A 14,711-nucleotide genomic window follows, 5' to 3' on the forward strand; every position below is an offset into this window, starting at 1 on the left:
TTAGATTATGACTACTTGTGTGGGCAAAAATATGAAACTATTGAAGTATTGAACCTTGGTAATAAGAATCTGGTACTAAAACCATCTAATCTCAGTATTAGTTTTTTCAGTGCTGGTAGTTAAATGGATCTAGTCCCATTCTATGATTCTGAATGTTCAAAGATTTCTTGTGATATAGGCTTATATAAGCTTAATACTCTTGTTAAATAGCATATAATGTGGGCTACATAGAATCAGATGTTCCAATAGTTTCTAATTTTTTTAAGCTAGTTCTTAAAAACCACTGGACCACATATGTTAAAATATCAAATATTTCAAATGCACACACAACTTTTGAAATGAAGAGAAGCTATTGAGAGAAAAGATGGTGGATCTCTCACATTACATCTGATTTGGAACTCGTGTCTAGCTTGATGAAGGGTCCCTTTCTAAACATTCGGTTTCTAAAGCAACACCCATGTGTTAAACAAAAAAACAAAAAAGTAGAAAAATATGAAGAGATAATTAGAAGAGGTCTGTTGTGGAGAAAAATCTACATTACTGATTATGATGGAAATAAAACTGGAGATATAAGACAAAAATAGAATAAGATTACCCCCCTAAACTATCTTGCATGCCCTTTACAGTTGACATTAAGGCTAAACATACTGATTTGTGAATGTGCTTTAACTGCCTCTTAAAGCATTATTTATACTTTAAAAACTGGAGTGGAGAAAATAAAAGAGTTTTCAGTGCGGATCCAAAATAGACACATTACCTGTTATAGGAGGTAACAAAGAGCTGAAGGTTTTCCTGATTGATATCTTGTCCGATGTGAAGTCTATATGTCTGAATTATCTCCAAATTAGCCTGCAGTTCTTCCTGAAGAATGTCAAATATTATAATTATTTGTCTGGTTAATTGTATGATGAAAAAAGTAAGCACACTTCAGCTATCTTGTAAAAACTAAGAAAGTAACATGCAGACTACAAGCAGATAAAAATCAGCTTGCATACCAGCAGAAGTTTTGAGATCCAGTTTATACTTACTATCTACTATAGTCTTCTGTCACACTTATCTCAGGAATAAAACTTAAAATTATGAAAGCATAAGCATTCCTATAAATAATTCCTGTTCTAGAACAAGAACAGATCATTAATACACGTGAGGTTGATTATATACCGTATTTTTCGGAGTATAAGGCTCTCCGAAGTATAGGACGCACCTAGCTTTTGGGGAAGAAAATAAGGGGAAAAAAATATGCTTCTCCCAGCAATTTGTCTCCTTGCAACAAACAGCAAACAGTACAGACAATATACATTGTTTGTAGTGCTACATTTCAGACTATACTTGTACAGATGCTGTTAAAATTGATGTGCTTTCTGGAAATATAATTATTCTCTGTTATTTAAAAGAAGATACAATAGCACTAGGCCTCTTCAGATAAAGCATTTATCTTAAAAAACTTCTTTATTTTGTTAAGCAGTCTTTTTATAGTAAGTCTAATAATTTTAACATGCTATAGGCCAGTGATGGCAAACCTTTTTGTCATCGCATGCCAAAAGCGGGGGGAGCATAGGGGGGTCATGCACTTGCATGCCACACCCATGCTATGCACGCGACCCCCACACACATGCGCACACAACCCCCCTCCCATTTTTGCGGATGGACACATTTTTCGCCCTTCCCAGGCTCCAGAGAATTATTAGGAGCCTTGGGAGGGCGAAAACAGCCCCCCCCCCCCAGAGGCCCTCCGGAGGCTTCCCTGAAGCCTCCGAGGGGTAAAAATGGCCATAAGGGCAACCTGGAAGTTCGGGACTTCTGGGTTGCCCGTAGGGCCGTTTTTCACCCTCCGGAGGCTTCAAGGAAGAGAGAAAGCAAGAGAGAGAAAGAGAGAAGGGAGATGGGAGGAGGATGTATGTATGTATGCATTTGGAGACAAATGAAATCAAAAGTAAATGCAAGCAAGAAATACGGAATTTGGCTCAGATCGCTAGAGCCAATCCTGCTGCCTGGAAAACAAGTTGTTTGGAACAAGAATCATACGGTTCTCAGCACAGCCATTTCGACTTGGCATGGGGTTGCTGTGGCCACTTGTGACTGTCTCATCCTCAGCTCAGACTTACTCCGTGTTATCCCAGAAGAACTTCAAGCTGGAGGGGAGGGGGAAGAGATCCACTGCTTGTCATCATTAATATTTTCCTGCCGTCAGGGACGTGAGATCAAGTCAAGCTCCTCAATGCAGGAGCAGCGTCCTGACGCCCCAGCTTTCTGAAATCCCTCTGCTCCCTTCCATTCAAATAAGTACACCTGGCAGCTTTCGCCCTCCCCTCCAGCATGAAGTTCTTCTGGGATAACGCGGAGTAAATCTGAGCTGAGGATGAGACAGTCACAAGTGGCCACAGCAACCCAATGCCAAGTCGAAATGGCTGTGCTGAGAACTGTATGATTCTTGTTTCAAATAACTTGTTTTCCAGGCAGCAGGATTGGCTCTAGCGATCTGAGCCAAATTCCGTATTCCTAAAGGAGCTTTTGCACGCACTCTCTCCTGCCGCCTACAAATTCCACCCCCTCGCCTCTTCTCCTTCCTCCCAGCCCTGCCAGTCTAGTCTGCAAAGCGCCCCCCCACCTTCCACTCCATGCTGCAAAGCTCGACAGCCCCCTAAACGCTGCAAAGCTTGGCATATTGCAAAGCTCAACCTTTCTCCCCCCCACCAACGCCACCGCTCGCCACACTCGGCATGGCAATAGCGGAAAATTCAGCTTTCCTCCTCCAGATTAGGGAGAGGGGAAACCTTCCACTCAGGTGGTTCGTGCCCTGTGGAAAGCTCCTGCGTGAGCGAACACGCCGAGCAGTTACATCTGATTGCAGATGTAAACTAAGCTCCAGCTGCTCCGCTCACAACTTCAGCCTCATTTCCAAAACCTCCCTATTGATAAAATATTATCTCCCTCTCTTCCATTAAGCCCTACAGAAGCTCAGTCCAATAAAGCTGTTACTAATAACTTGGTTCTATGGAGTGTAACTATCTTCCTGAAGCCTCCGTAGGGAGAAAAAATACCCCCAATATGCAAACCAGAAGTCAGTTCCCGAACTTCCGGTTTGTGCGTTGGGTTATTTTTCGCCCTCCGGAGCTTCAGGGAAGCCTCCGCAGAGCGAAAAGGCCAAAATCAGCTGGCAAGCACGCACATGCGCGCTGGCGCTATAAGGGCAATGCCTTGCGTGCCCTAAGAAATGGCTCCCTGTGCCACGTCTGGCACATGTGCCATAGGTTCGCCATCACAGCTATAGGCATCTATAGTTATTGACTTACCTTCTTGCAGCAAGCAGCCTGATTAGAACAAGAAAAAAAAATCTGCTTCTGCCTCCCAGCAATTTTCCTTGTGGAGCAAACAGCAAGTTTCAGTTTCAGCTTGCTAGGCTGCAGGGATTGCTATAGCCTATTGCAGCCTTCGCAAGTCCCATTTTCCCCATTTGCTACAAGGAGGTAAATTGCTGGGAGGCAGAGGCCAAAGGGTGGAGGACTGTGGGTGGGTGGGTAGTGTATAAGACACACCCAAATTTTCACCCAAATTTTAGGGGGGGAAAGGTGCGTCTTATACTCCAAAAAATACGGTATATTGGTATTTTCAATATTAAAACTTGTAATTAACTTACATGGCCAAAATGATGAGCTAAAACAATATCCGCAAGGTTAGTTGTCCATCCAGAAAACTGAAAAAAGAAACCAAAATTACATATTGGTGCGGCTCAGTTTTATATTAACACGTCCTGCTTTTTCATATGCTTGTTTCATCCATGTCTAATTCTAGTAATAGAAATGCATGCAGATATTCTCTCTAAATCATGCACTGTTTGACCCAAGGACAGGTTTATGGCTGAGAGAAACCCTATAATACAGCTACATAAAACAGATCAAAATACATTTCAGTATGTCAAATCAATAAAGCCACTTCTGCATTCTTTCATCTTCCTTTGGGTTTAGAAAAGAAGAAAAAGTGATAGTCCAAAACAAATACTTATTCAGTGTTTTTTTGAATCTCTAGTCATGTAGGACAGTATTATCACCTTGGTCACAAAACAGAGAGTTCCATCTTACCTTGGATGCTGCCCAATCTATCCAACCTTTCGCGCAGGGATCAATATTAATTAGCACTAAGCCTTCTACCAAATCTGGATGATTCAACTAAAAACAGAATTGAAAATATTGAAGTTTTACTTTTCTGACCGTTCGTGCTGCAATCCTAGTTTATTTTTATTATGACGGTATAATAAATATATCAAATAAATACATAAACATAGGAAATAAATGCATATATTGTGGGAAGCATTATGTATGCCGCCTTCAGTTGTAGACAATAATCCAATAATAAACTATAAACTATGAGTAGAAAGGAATAAAACATAATTTTAAGGTGGCCACCAAAAGGCCATGGTATTGGGAAATGTAACTTAGAACACAATGAAATGCTGGTTTTCAAAAGTAAATGCACTCTTTTTTATGAGATGATGATGCACTAATTGTTTGTTTTTTTTACAATTGCATAATAATCATAATCTTGAATTAACTGCCTCAAATTTACTCAACATTTTACGGCATTCATATCTTTAAAGAACGAGGCTGTTTTTGCCACTACTGGCAAAACATCCTGCTCACTAATACATGTATCGCTCCTGTGTTTGGATTCCACTTGGATATCTAGAGCCTAAACAGACTTAATTTGCTGAAACAAGAAATGAATATAAACAAATGCTATTTACCGCAAACCTGCTGAGAATGTAGGCACCAGCTCCAACTCCTATTCCAATGACACTTTTTAGGCTGAAAAAAGTTGAAAATGAAGAAAATCCCTTAGTATCCTTTTTATTAGCAGGACCCATCGCATTTATATAACCTTAATATCATACCATTTATACAATTTTCCTTTGTATGGTTTATGGTAAGAAAGAAGAAAGATTCTACAAAAGGCATTTGAATAAACTTTACAACCATTGGCTTTGTTGCAATATGATAACAGCTGTTCTTTTTCCTCTGGACAAATACCAAAGAAAGGCTATTTAGCATCTGTGATTGTTAATAAAGGAAAGTCAGGTTTATTCTGCATACTTGCCTCAGGTGCATAAGAACAGCAGGAAGCATTTCAGCGAGTTCATCAGTACTAGGATACTGATATCTGAAATAAAGTTGACATAAAAGGACTTTATTCCAAAGCTAGCTCATCAAATATATGCTATTTTGCAAGGAGGTTTCAACAGTTCCATAGTAACAGATTCTAGGACATGGTTAATTAGAGTATGGATTTGTAGTGATCAAAAGGCTTTCAACTCAGAGGCCTAAAGGTCTGACAAAAGACTTGTCCCATCACTAACATATCTACATATATTTACCCATGGCATCATTCTTACTTGTATTTCTATAGCTCCCAAATCAGTACTGTATCTCTTTACATACATTAAGCCAATACTGGAAATCTGGCTATTAATATAGCATAGCCTTTATTGTCATTGTACCAAATAAATACAACGAAGTTGGTTTTAGCCCACTGGTGCAATTCATGACAACAAATGCAAACAACATAAATAGTATAAAGAATAAACCCAATGCAAGTAATTAAGGGAAAAGAAAAAAGAAAAAGAAAGAAAAAGAAAAACTAGTCATACGTTTCGGCGTGTGCGTGGAGTGATTGTGCTTGCGTTTAAGAGTCTGACAGCCCAAGGATAGAAACTAGTTTTATTCCCCTATCTATTTCAATTTTAAACTTTGTGGATTAAAGAAATATTACTACACTTACCCAGAAGGGAAAGGAGGAGACCCTTCTTGTTGTCCAGGTGCATCGACATGGCATACAGCAAAGTGTTGTGTGATTTCCTGCATGTCTTCAAAATTGAAGAAAGTATTGAAGCAGGACTTATCTGTAGGACAAACCCACAAAATGACCATGACACCACCACTCCAGTTCTTGATTCTTACTTTGGTAAATACAAGTTAAGATTTGTGATGTTCATGTTTGTTTCCTAGTTATGGTAAATTAAAAGAACTGCTTCTGCATCAAACACTTCTATTCTGAAAATATGAATACAATATAGTCAGTGAGTCAACATATGAAAATACCATGAAAAAAAGGACTCACGGTTGAGGCCAATATCATGATACGTTAGGATGACGGGTCGATTGCCTTTTGAAGTGCCCCGCATAGTGACATGGACAACTCCATAAGCTGTCTCTATATCATGCTCCTACAGAAAGAAATGTCGATTTTGAGATTAAAGAGGAATAATCTCTACACAGATAACATGACATAGTCCCCAGTAAATCGCTTAAAAACTGAGAACGCCAGGGAATAAAAAGGATATTATTTAATCTGCAGGAAAAGCCTCCTGATTAAAAAAAAATGATTCTATAAATCTTTTTACAAAGTTCTCATCAAATAGCAAGAGAGGGTCAACGCCTGGAATGCTCTACCCCACTCCGTTGTTGCATCCTCAAACCCCCACAGCTTCAACCTTAAACTGTCTACCATGGACCTCACCTGATTCCTAAGTGGTCCGTAAAGGGGGCGTGCATAAGCGCACCAGCATGCCTTCCATCCCTGTCCTACTGTCCCCATTTATTTATACTCATTTCCTTTGTTCATGTCCATGTTTATACTTGTACCTGCTATCTTGTACATGCTTGAAAAACTAACTAACTAAATAAATAAATAGTGAATTTCAAATTTCAAGAACTGCTCTAAGAAAATAATTTTATATAGATGTCAAAACAGGAAAAGTGGCATTTTGTACTCTTTCAGTTTTCATTAAAGAAATGTGGAAAGAATAATGCATATGTGCTTGTTTGTGTAAGTGTGATATATACAGTACATCCAGCAGGATTCACAGTTTTGTTCTATAGATTTAGTTCTTTCATGGAATTCATTTATTGAGAAGAGAAAGATACTAAGACATCATCAGATACATAGGTTTTAAGTTTGGACTTTCATATAAGAGTTATATTTTTGTGAAAAAATCAGCTATACAGTGAAGTTTTTAGCTTGAATCGGAGTGTAACTAAAAGTCTGAAAAACTGAAACAGTGCAGTAACATATAGTCCAATTGAAATTCAAAATGCTTTTAAATGTTGTAGGACTCATTCTAATATTAAACTGTGAAAAAAAGGAAAGAGAATAACATTGCTGTAATGGGCATGCTTCAGAGGTGGGTTCCTGCCAGTTCTAGCCACTTCTATAGAAGAGGTTCCACAAATCTACCGTGCCATTTAGAACTGGTTCCAGCTCCCTCCCTCCCCCACCGCTCACTGATTGGCTGGCTCACCAATCGCCCCACCCGCCTCTAAGAGTCCTATCTAAACCTTAAAGTCTTAAAGCTGTCAAGTTTGGAAATCCCTGGGGTTTTTTTCTAAAGGGTTAGGGGTGCAAGGGTCTTGTAACTTGACAGCTTTAAGACTTGCATACTTCAGTGCCAGAGTTCCTGAGCTAACATGACTGGAGGAGGAATTCTGGGAGTTGAAGTCCACAAATCTTAAAGCTGTCAAGTTTGAACACCCCTGGGGTTTTTTTTTCTAAAGGGTTAGGGGTGCAAGGGTCTTGTAACTTGACAGCTTTAAGACTTGTGTGCTTCAAATGCCAGAGTTTCTGAGCCAACATTTTGGTTGCTAAGCAAGAGCATTGTTAAGTGAGTTTCACCACATTTTACAAGTTGGCCACGCCCACCCAGTCACATGACTGCCCAGCCATTTCCACTTGGTCACATGGCTGGCAAGCCACTCCCATCCGGTCACATGGCCGGCAAGCCACTCCCACAAAGCAGGCCACACCTACAGAAGAGGTTCTAAAAAAAATTGAAACCTACCACTGGCATCCTTAGATACTTTCTTTAGAGTACGCTACAACTCTAACAGAAGTTACAGACACACACACAGATTTTACTCAATCTCATTAACTCTGTTTTGTCCAACTTAGGTCCAGCCTATATTCTACAACCACAAGAAATCCTTCCGTGTAATTCTTTATCCGGCCAATATATTGAAATACTTTTGAAATATTTTCAAACTATAATACTTCCATACAACCAACACTTTCTGGCTACATATGATCACTAACTTTCTAAATGCTTTGTGTTTGAAGAAAGCAACGATCACACAGAAGTCCTTTTCACCTACAGCGTTGTTAAGATTTGAAAAATCCTGACAAACAGGAGCAAGATTCCATCTAACATGCAGCTTTACTCTTTTACATGTGTTACTTAAATTCTGAATAAACAATCAAAATGCAAAACTATGTTGTGAAGTAAAAAATCATAGTAAGCTGGTTGCTCAAATATAAACTAGCACAGTAAATTAAATTATTCAAACTCACACAGAGCAACACTATTAATAGAACAGCAACAGAGAACATGCAAGCAACGCTGGTTTCTATGGTATTCTATATAAATAGATGAAAGTGTAAATCTAGAATGATTACTTTGTGAAATGTAAGCCAATTATGCACACAATGACTCCAATAAATCAAGATGTGCCAAAGAGTAGAGTCCAATCAGGATTTTTGTCTGAACATATTCTAGCATGTGAATACAGAATATTGTTCAACCAACAGGATAACTTTGCTTAGGCTCCATATTTTTTACATGCATTTGTAGATGATTACTAGCCAACCCATGACAATTGGGTCATAATTTCAGAGATATTTCCTTACCTAATACTTGCACATCCCTGGATGCCCTTCCTGGTCTTTGACGTACCCTACTCATAGACAACTAAGTGATAAACCCAGTTAATTTTATGATTTTCTCTTTTTTAAAACCATACTACTTAGCAACAGACGTAAATAAATGACTAAATGAATAAATAAATAAGTGTCCTTTCTTCTTGCTAAATCATAGCACTATCATAATCTAAACTGGTAACAGATATTGTAATAAAAAAGAATGGTTCCCCAAAGGTTATAAAAGGCAGTTTTTAAGCTTTTTAAACCTTATAAAATCAGACTCCAAATGTGATCTGAGGAGGTGATTTCAAAGATTCGGAGTTAGATAGGAAAAGAGTCCAAAATGTGATGTGGCCATATTGAGATGTGGGAAAACAGCCTTAACAGAAAAGTGTATTTGCATCTGAGAAATACTTTATATAATTGTGTAGCAATATAACCCTCATTTGGGTTCATAGTTGATGGGAAACAATCTTTTCCAATCCAGACTCTTGTAGCTTAGTGCCAGACGGATACATTTTTTTCCAACATGCAGATAACCAAAAATGAGTATATGGGAAGCAATGGCCTACAGCAGTGATGGCGAACCTTTTTCTTATGGCGTGTCAAAATTGCACGTGCGTGCCCACTCAATCCTCCCCGCTCAACTGTGGATGCGCACGCGACCCCCCCTGCACATGCGTCATGACACCCTACGCATGTGCATACGACCCCTCCCCAGGCTCTGGAGGCTTTCCTGAAGCCTGGGGGGGTTGAAAACGGCCTCCCCCGGAGGCTCTCTGAAGCCGGAAATGGATCGTTTCTGAACTTCCGGTTGGGCTGTTGGGACTGTTTTTTGCCCTCCCCAGGCTTCAGGAAAGCCTCTGCAGGCTGGGGAGGGCGAAAAGTGCCCCCAATGGGCCAACCGTAAGTTTGGGAACAATCTGTTTCCAGCTTCTGGAGGGCCTTGGGGGGGTGGTGGTGCAGAGGAGGCCGTTTTCGCCCTCTCCAGGCTTCAGGAAAGCCTCTGGAGCCTGGGTAGGATGAAAAACATTCTCAAACGTCCAGTTGGGCCATTGGGGCAGCTTTTCATCCTCCCCAGCCTCCGGAGGCTTTCCTGAAGCCTGGGGAGGGTGAAAACGACCTCCACTGGCCCTCCAGAAGGGTGAAAAATCAGCTAGCCATTGCGCGCATGCGCACCAGAGCTAACGGCTGGCATACTACCAAATATGGCTACGCGTGCCACCTGTGGCACACATGCCATAGGTTCGCCATCACGGGCCTACAGCTTTCTCAATTTCATCTCATATATTTATCTTAAAAATAGAAAAGACTGACAAAGCAGAAACATTCCAGTATGAGTACTTACTTGACAGTCAAAGTCCTGGAAATTTCGAGCTGAATTCTGTCAATATAAGAATGGCCATTGATCAACAAACCATAAACTTTGCTTTACACCTGCTTGAAAAGTTTATTCCAACACAGGGGTGAAATTCAGCAGGTTCTCACAGGTTCTGGAGAACCAGTAGCGGAAATTTTGAGTAGTTCGGAGAACTGGTAAATACCATCTCTGGCTAGCCCCCGAGTGTGGGAATGGAGATTTTGCAGCATCCTTTCCCTGCCACGCCCACCAAGCCACGCCCATAGAATCAGTAGTAAAAAAATTTGAATTTCACCACTGTTCCAACACCTCAGTTACAACTAAAGTATAGTAGTGCAGGCGAAGCTTCCTTTATTAAATTTGAATAAACTAGTGCACAATAGTAGAAATTCTCCCACTCCACCAGCCTTCTATCAGAGAAATCAATCTATTCCATATCATGATGGAAATGCCAGGATTTATAACATCAAAATGGATATTTTCAAGTATCAAATACTTCCAAATTTTAAGATAAAGTTCTTGGTCAGGTTTTTATATTCAATTGTATTTTGAAAAACATCAAATTATATAGGCTAAAAGTATGCATACATTACAACAATGGGACTACTGCTGAATGATAGTTGCTTTGCATATAAAATGTTTCCAAGAATTATCATTGGAATGCCATTTTATAAGGCAGTGGTCCCCACACACTGATCCACGGACCAGTACTAGGCTCATTGGGAATGGGCCATGCAAGTGGCAAGTGAGCGTGTGAAAGTCCATTTGCGCATGCGTGGGATTAAGTTGTGCGTGCAAAACCATGCCCTCCCTTTCGGCTGTTACACTATATTTCCCTACAGTTTTTGTTTTGAAAAAATCATTATTCACACACACAAAATTTATATACATGGATATACCTCTTGAAAGTGTACTAATTTTAAATTTTTAGCTAAAGAAACTTCTTCATAAAGATAAAACAGTACTGTTTAAGTTAACCTAATTTGTTTACTTAGGTAACATTCCTTCTATGCTGTCTATACAGAGCAATTAATCTAATAAACAGCATAAAATCAAAACAAAATAAAATCCCTTTATTTTGGGATATCTATGTATCTGAAACTCTGCATAATACAAAATAAAAATCAATATTTCGTATAAATATATTCCAAGATCATTGCACAATATATTCTGTTTATGTTACGAATTAGAAAGTCATGAGAGACAGTTTGGTCTAGTGGTTAAGGCAATGGGCTAGAATGTGAGAGACTGTGTTCAAGAGCCCCTCTAGGCATTAAAAAAAATCATTAGGAGAACTTTGAGACAATCATTCTCTCGAAGTCAAACCCACCACACAGGGTTGTTTGTTGGGAAAACAGGAGGAGGAAGGTATGTTGGATATGTTAACTGCCTTGAGATACTTGTAAAATAATAAAGATAAACTTTGAGGGCAATAAAGCCCTACAGCCTCCTGTCCACTGGAGTTTCCCCCCCCCCCTACTTTAAAGATTTCACTAAAAATATTACTGAACATTTTATAAATATTTTTATAGCAATTATTATGCCTTTGATGTTTTTAAGTAGACTTCAATCAACAAAAGCTTAACCATAATATGTAGATCTGTTTGCTTTGAAATGCCACAAGCCTATTTGAAATCAATATATATAGCACTCCAGCGAGCAACAGCAAAGTTTAAGAGCTTGCTCCATGAAATCTGAAATCTAGAATTTGTTTCAGGGGATCAAGAAAGAAAGGCTTGGGAGCAGAATTGTCTTTCTATATTAAATATAGGAACTTTTAAGGTTTTTCAATGGACCTTCTCAGTGAATTAAATTCTACATCCACAGTAGAAAACTGTAATATATATTCCTCCTACACACAGTTGGCATATAGTACAAAATTGTCATGCTCAAACATAACTTTCTTTACCTTATTATTTAAGAGAGGTTTAATTTCTGTTAACTGGACATCTTGCAATTCATCCATGTTTGCTGAAATTGATGAGATTCACTGTTGAACAGCAAAGTACTACTCCTAAAAGCAAACAAACAAACAAACACAAGGTTTACAATGCAGGAAATGATAGAATATTTTAAACTATAGACTATGATTCTCAAACAGTTAGAGGTAATGTTGAAGCATCTAGAAATAGTAACATCTTCCTCTTTTCACAAAGATGAATCTATGTCTGGTGAATCATAAACATAAGATGATATTTCTAGAGGAAGATGCTAAAAATGTAAATCAGACAACTTCTTAGATATTCCATGCCTCATATTTTCTGTAAGATAGCATTACACAAAAATAGCAGAGTAATGCAATTTAACTTTCTTAATATTCAAGGTTAAGTATTATGCGTTTAGTAACAGCTAAGGGAGATAAAAAGAGTAATTATATGAAACAAACAAAATGTTAAAAACCTATTATATTTATGTAATTACTTAGCAATCATATTAAATTAATCAAAATATCTTTACAAACCCCAAGGCATATCACAGCTTTTGAGCACACCTAATGTTTGGAAATTGAAAGTTGAAAAATTTGACACACCCTATAAAATTTTAATTATTTTATTGTTGTGAAAATGTTCACAAGTCGATCTGTGGTCAACAAAGCTGAAAAATTAACACTTTTGCCTTGCTTAGTTTTTCCTCTATTTCATCTTTTAAACTAGTTTTAGTTTGTATAAATTTAGGATTACAGCAGGAACATAAAAGCCCAGAAAGCATCTTCAATATATTTTAATAAAGTTAATTTATTATTGACAAATTAAATTCACATTATTTTACAATTATTCTTCAGTTTTAAAACTACAAGGACCTTGTGACACATTGGAGCTTCTAGTTCTTTTTCCCTGGGTTAAGTGATGGTATTTGGCAAAAACAATCCCATGAATTCATTAATGAAAATTTCTGTAATGGTAGCTTTGTAAGCAGTTATACTCAAGGTTATCCAAGAGTTAGAAGCATTCATTGCCTTCAGTCTTCTTTTGCAAAGTATTTATTGGCAACTGGCAATCAAGCCTCCATTACCTCTTGCACAATCTATTTTTTGCTCCATTTCAGTTTTTTTGCTCCACCAAATAAGAAACAATGTAGCCTGTAACATTACAGAAGTTTGATGCAGAATAAAACTAGTTGATTTTTTTTTTCTGGAATATTATGAAACCTCCACATGTTGATTCCATTACATTTGAAAGCCGTATTTTGTTGTACTTATCCATTCAAAATCTATATCTACAACTGATCATAGGTGGCAAATGTAATCAGGTCTTCAATCCATTGGGTGAATAGGACCATACTCTTATCTTTCCAATGCTACAATATCAGTTTTCAGGTGAGGAATATGAACTAAAGCGCTGCATTTTTATTTATTTTTTGCTGAAGGAGGGGGAGGGGGCTTTACAGGTGAAAAAGCAGGCTCCTAATGCCAAACTTCTCTCTGAACGTTTGTCAAACTTTTCAGGGCTGTCAAACTCGCCGCCCGCGGGCCAGATACGTCACACACCGGCCACACCCATGCCCGGTTTAGCGAAGGGAATTAAAGTCCCTATATGTCACATGATGCCGCCATGACGACACGAGTTTGGCACCCCTGCTCTAGAACAAAGAAATATTCTGAAATTACTTTTATGTACTCCAGACAGCTATTTTTTGGGAGTAGACAGCAGAAACAAACATTTTGCAGCTATTTCAGATCAGCTGTGATTCACAAGTTTCATCATGCCTCAAGCTATTTATGCAGGTTTGCTAAGACTAAAGCTTTAATCAAATCTCATCTATTTACCGTAATCACTCTGGAAATTTTTAAAAAATGGTTAAGATTGAAAAAACCTTTGGAACCTCAAATTTAATAGTCATTAGGTGAGTCTCTCTTCAATCCGTTTAAAAGGAAAATTACATGTTTCCAGCTTTTAAGATCTCCCCCCCCCCCCCCCATGCAGCAAAAGGGCGATTATAATGTTATTTTGGGAAAGTCTTGAAAGTTTTGGATGCAATTGATTTAAAAAAGAACTTTGAAGTTAATTAGAAAGATAGTCCCACAAGGGAAATCTGTTCTATACTATTTGCATTTCAAACTGACAACAAGTCTTTGAAGATTGATCATTAGAAGACATTTGATGGCTACTTTAAAGGAAACTGATCTATGGATTCAAGAAATGTTTGAGCATGTTAACTCTACATTGGAACCAAAAATTATGAAAAAGGAAAAAGTCCCTCTGAAGATAAAAATGGACTTTTAAGGTGGATTAACAACCTATAGGAAAGAGAAGGAAATATTGGATTTTAAATGGAATAGGATGATATGAGTTAAATACGAGTTAGAATTTAAGAATGACTATAAGGAAAAAGAAAAAAAAATACATTTTTTATTGTGGTTAAAAAAGTTGCTATTCTGATGATGCTTAATGGTTATCTTGATTGGATAAGTATTTTTGTCAAGGAAATAATGAACAATTTTACAAACAACACAACACACCTTTCTCCTCCTATTTTTCCCACAACAACAATCTTGTGAGGTGCGTTGGATTGAGAGTGACTGCCCAAGGTCACTGGCCCAAGGTCACTCAGCTGGTTTTTAATGGGGAATAAAAGTCAAGAGCTTCCTGGTTTCCAACCTGGTGTCTTAATCACTATACCAAACTGGCTGGTTTTGGTTTGCAATATCTACATATTTTTGATATGTAAA

The 14,711-nt window shown here is 38.3% G+C and overlaps 1 protein-coding gene across 5 annotated transcripts in view; it reads right to left on the minus strand.

Annotated features, from left to right (window-relative positions):
* NDRG3 (NDRG family member 3) overlaps positions 1 to 14,711 on the minus strand; it is a 36,924-nt gene that overhangs the window by 9,977 nt on the left and 12,236 nt on the right. For all 5 annotated transcript variants that reach the window (XM_081946180.1, XM_081946179.1, XM_081946176.1 and 2 more), the window contains exons 2-10: positions 11,952 to 12,056; positions 10,031 to 10,066; positions 6,112 to 6,217; positions 5,773 to 5,893; positions 5,092 to 5,154; positions 4,742 to 4,802; positions 4,080 to 4,166; positions 3,638 to 3,694; positions 758 to 861 (exon numbers count right to left, since the gene is read on the minus strand). In XM_081946180.1, the coding sequence (XP_081802306.1) occupies positions 758 to 861; positions 3,638 to 3,694; positions 4,080 to 4,166; positions 4,742 to 4,802; positions 5,092 to 5,154; positions 5,773 to 5,893; positions 6,112 to 6,217; positions 10,031 to 10,066; positions 11,952 to 12,008 (692 nt within the window). In that variant the 5' untranslated portion in view covers positions 12,009 to 12,056. The remainder of the gene's footprint in view (positions 1 to 757; positions 862 to 3,637; positions 3,695 to 4,079; positions 4,167 to 4,741; positions 4,803 to 5,091; positions 5,155 to 5,772; positions 5,894 to 6,111; positions 6,218 to 10,030; positions 10,067 to 11,951; positions 12,057 to 14,711) is intronic.

This window comes from Natrix helvetica, assembly GCF_964273705.1.
Source record: "Natrix helvetica genome assembly, chromosome: 3".
In the NCBI taxonomy this organism is placed as follows: Eukaryota; Metazoa; Chordata; class Lepidosauria; order Squamata; family Natricidae; genus Natrix; species Natrix helvetica.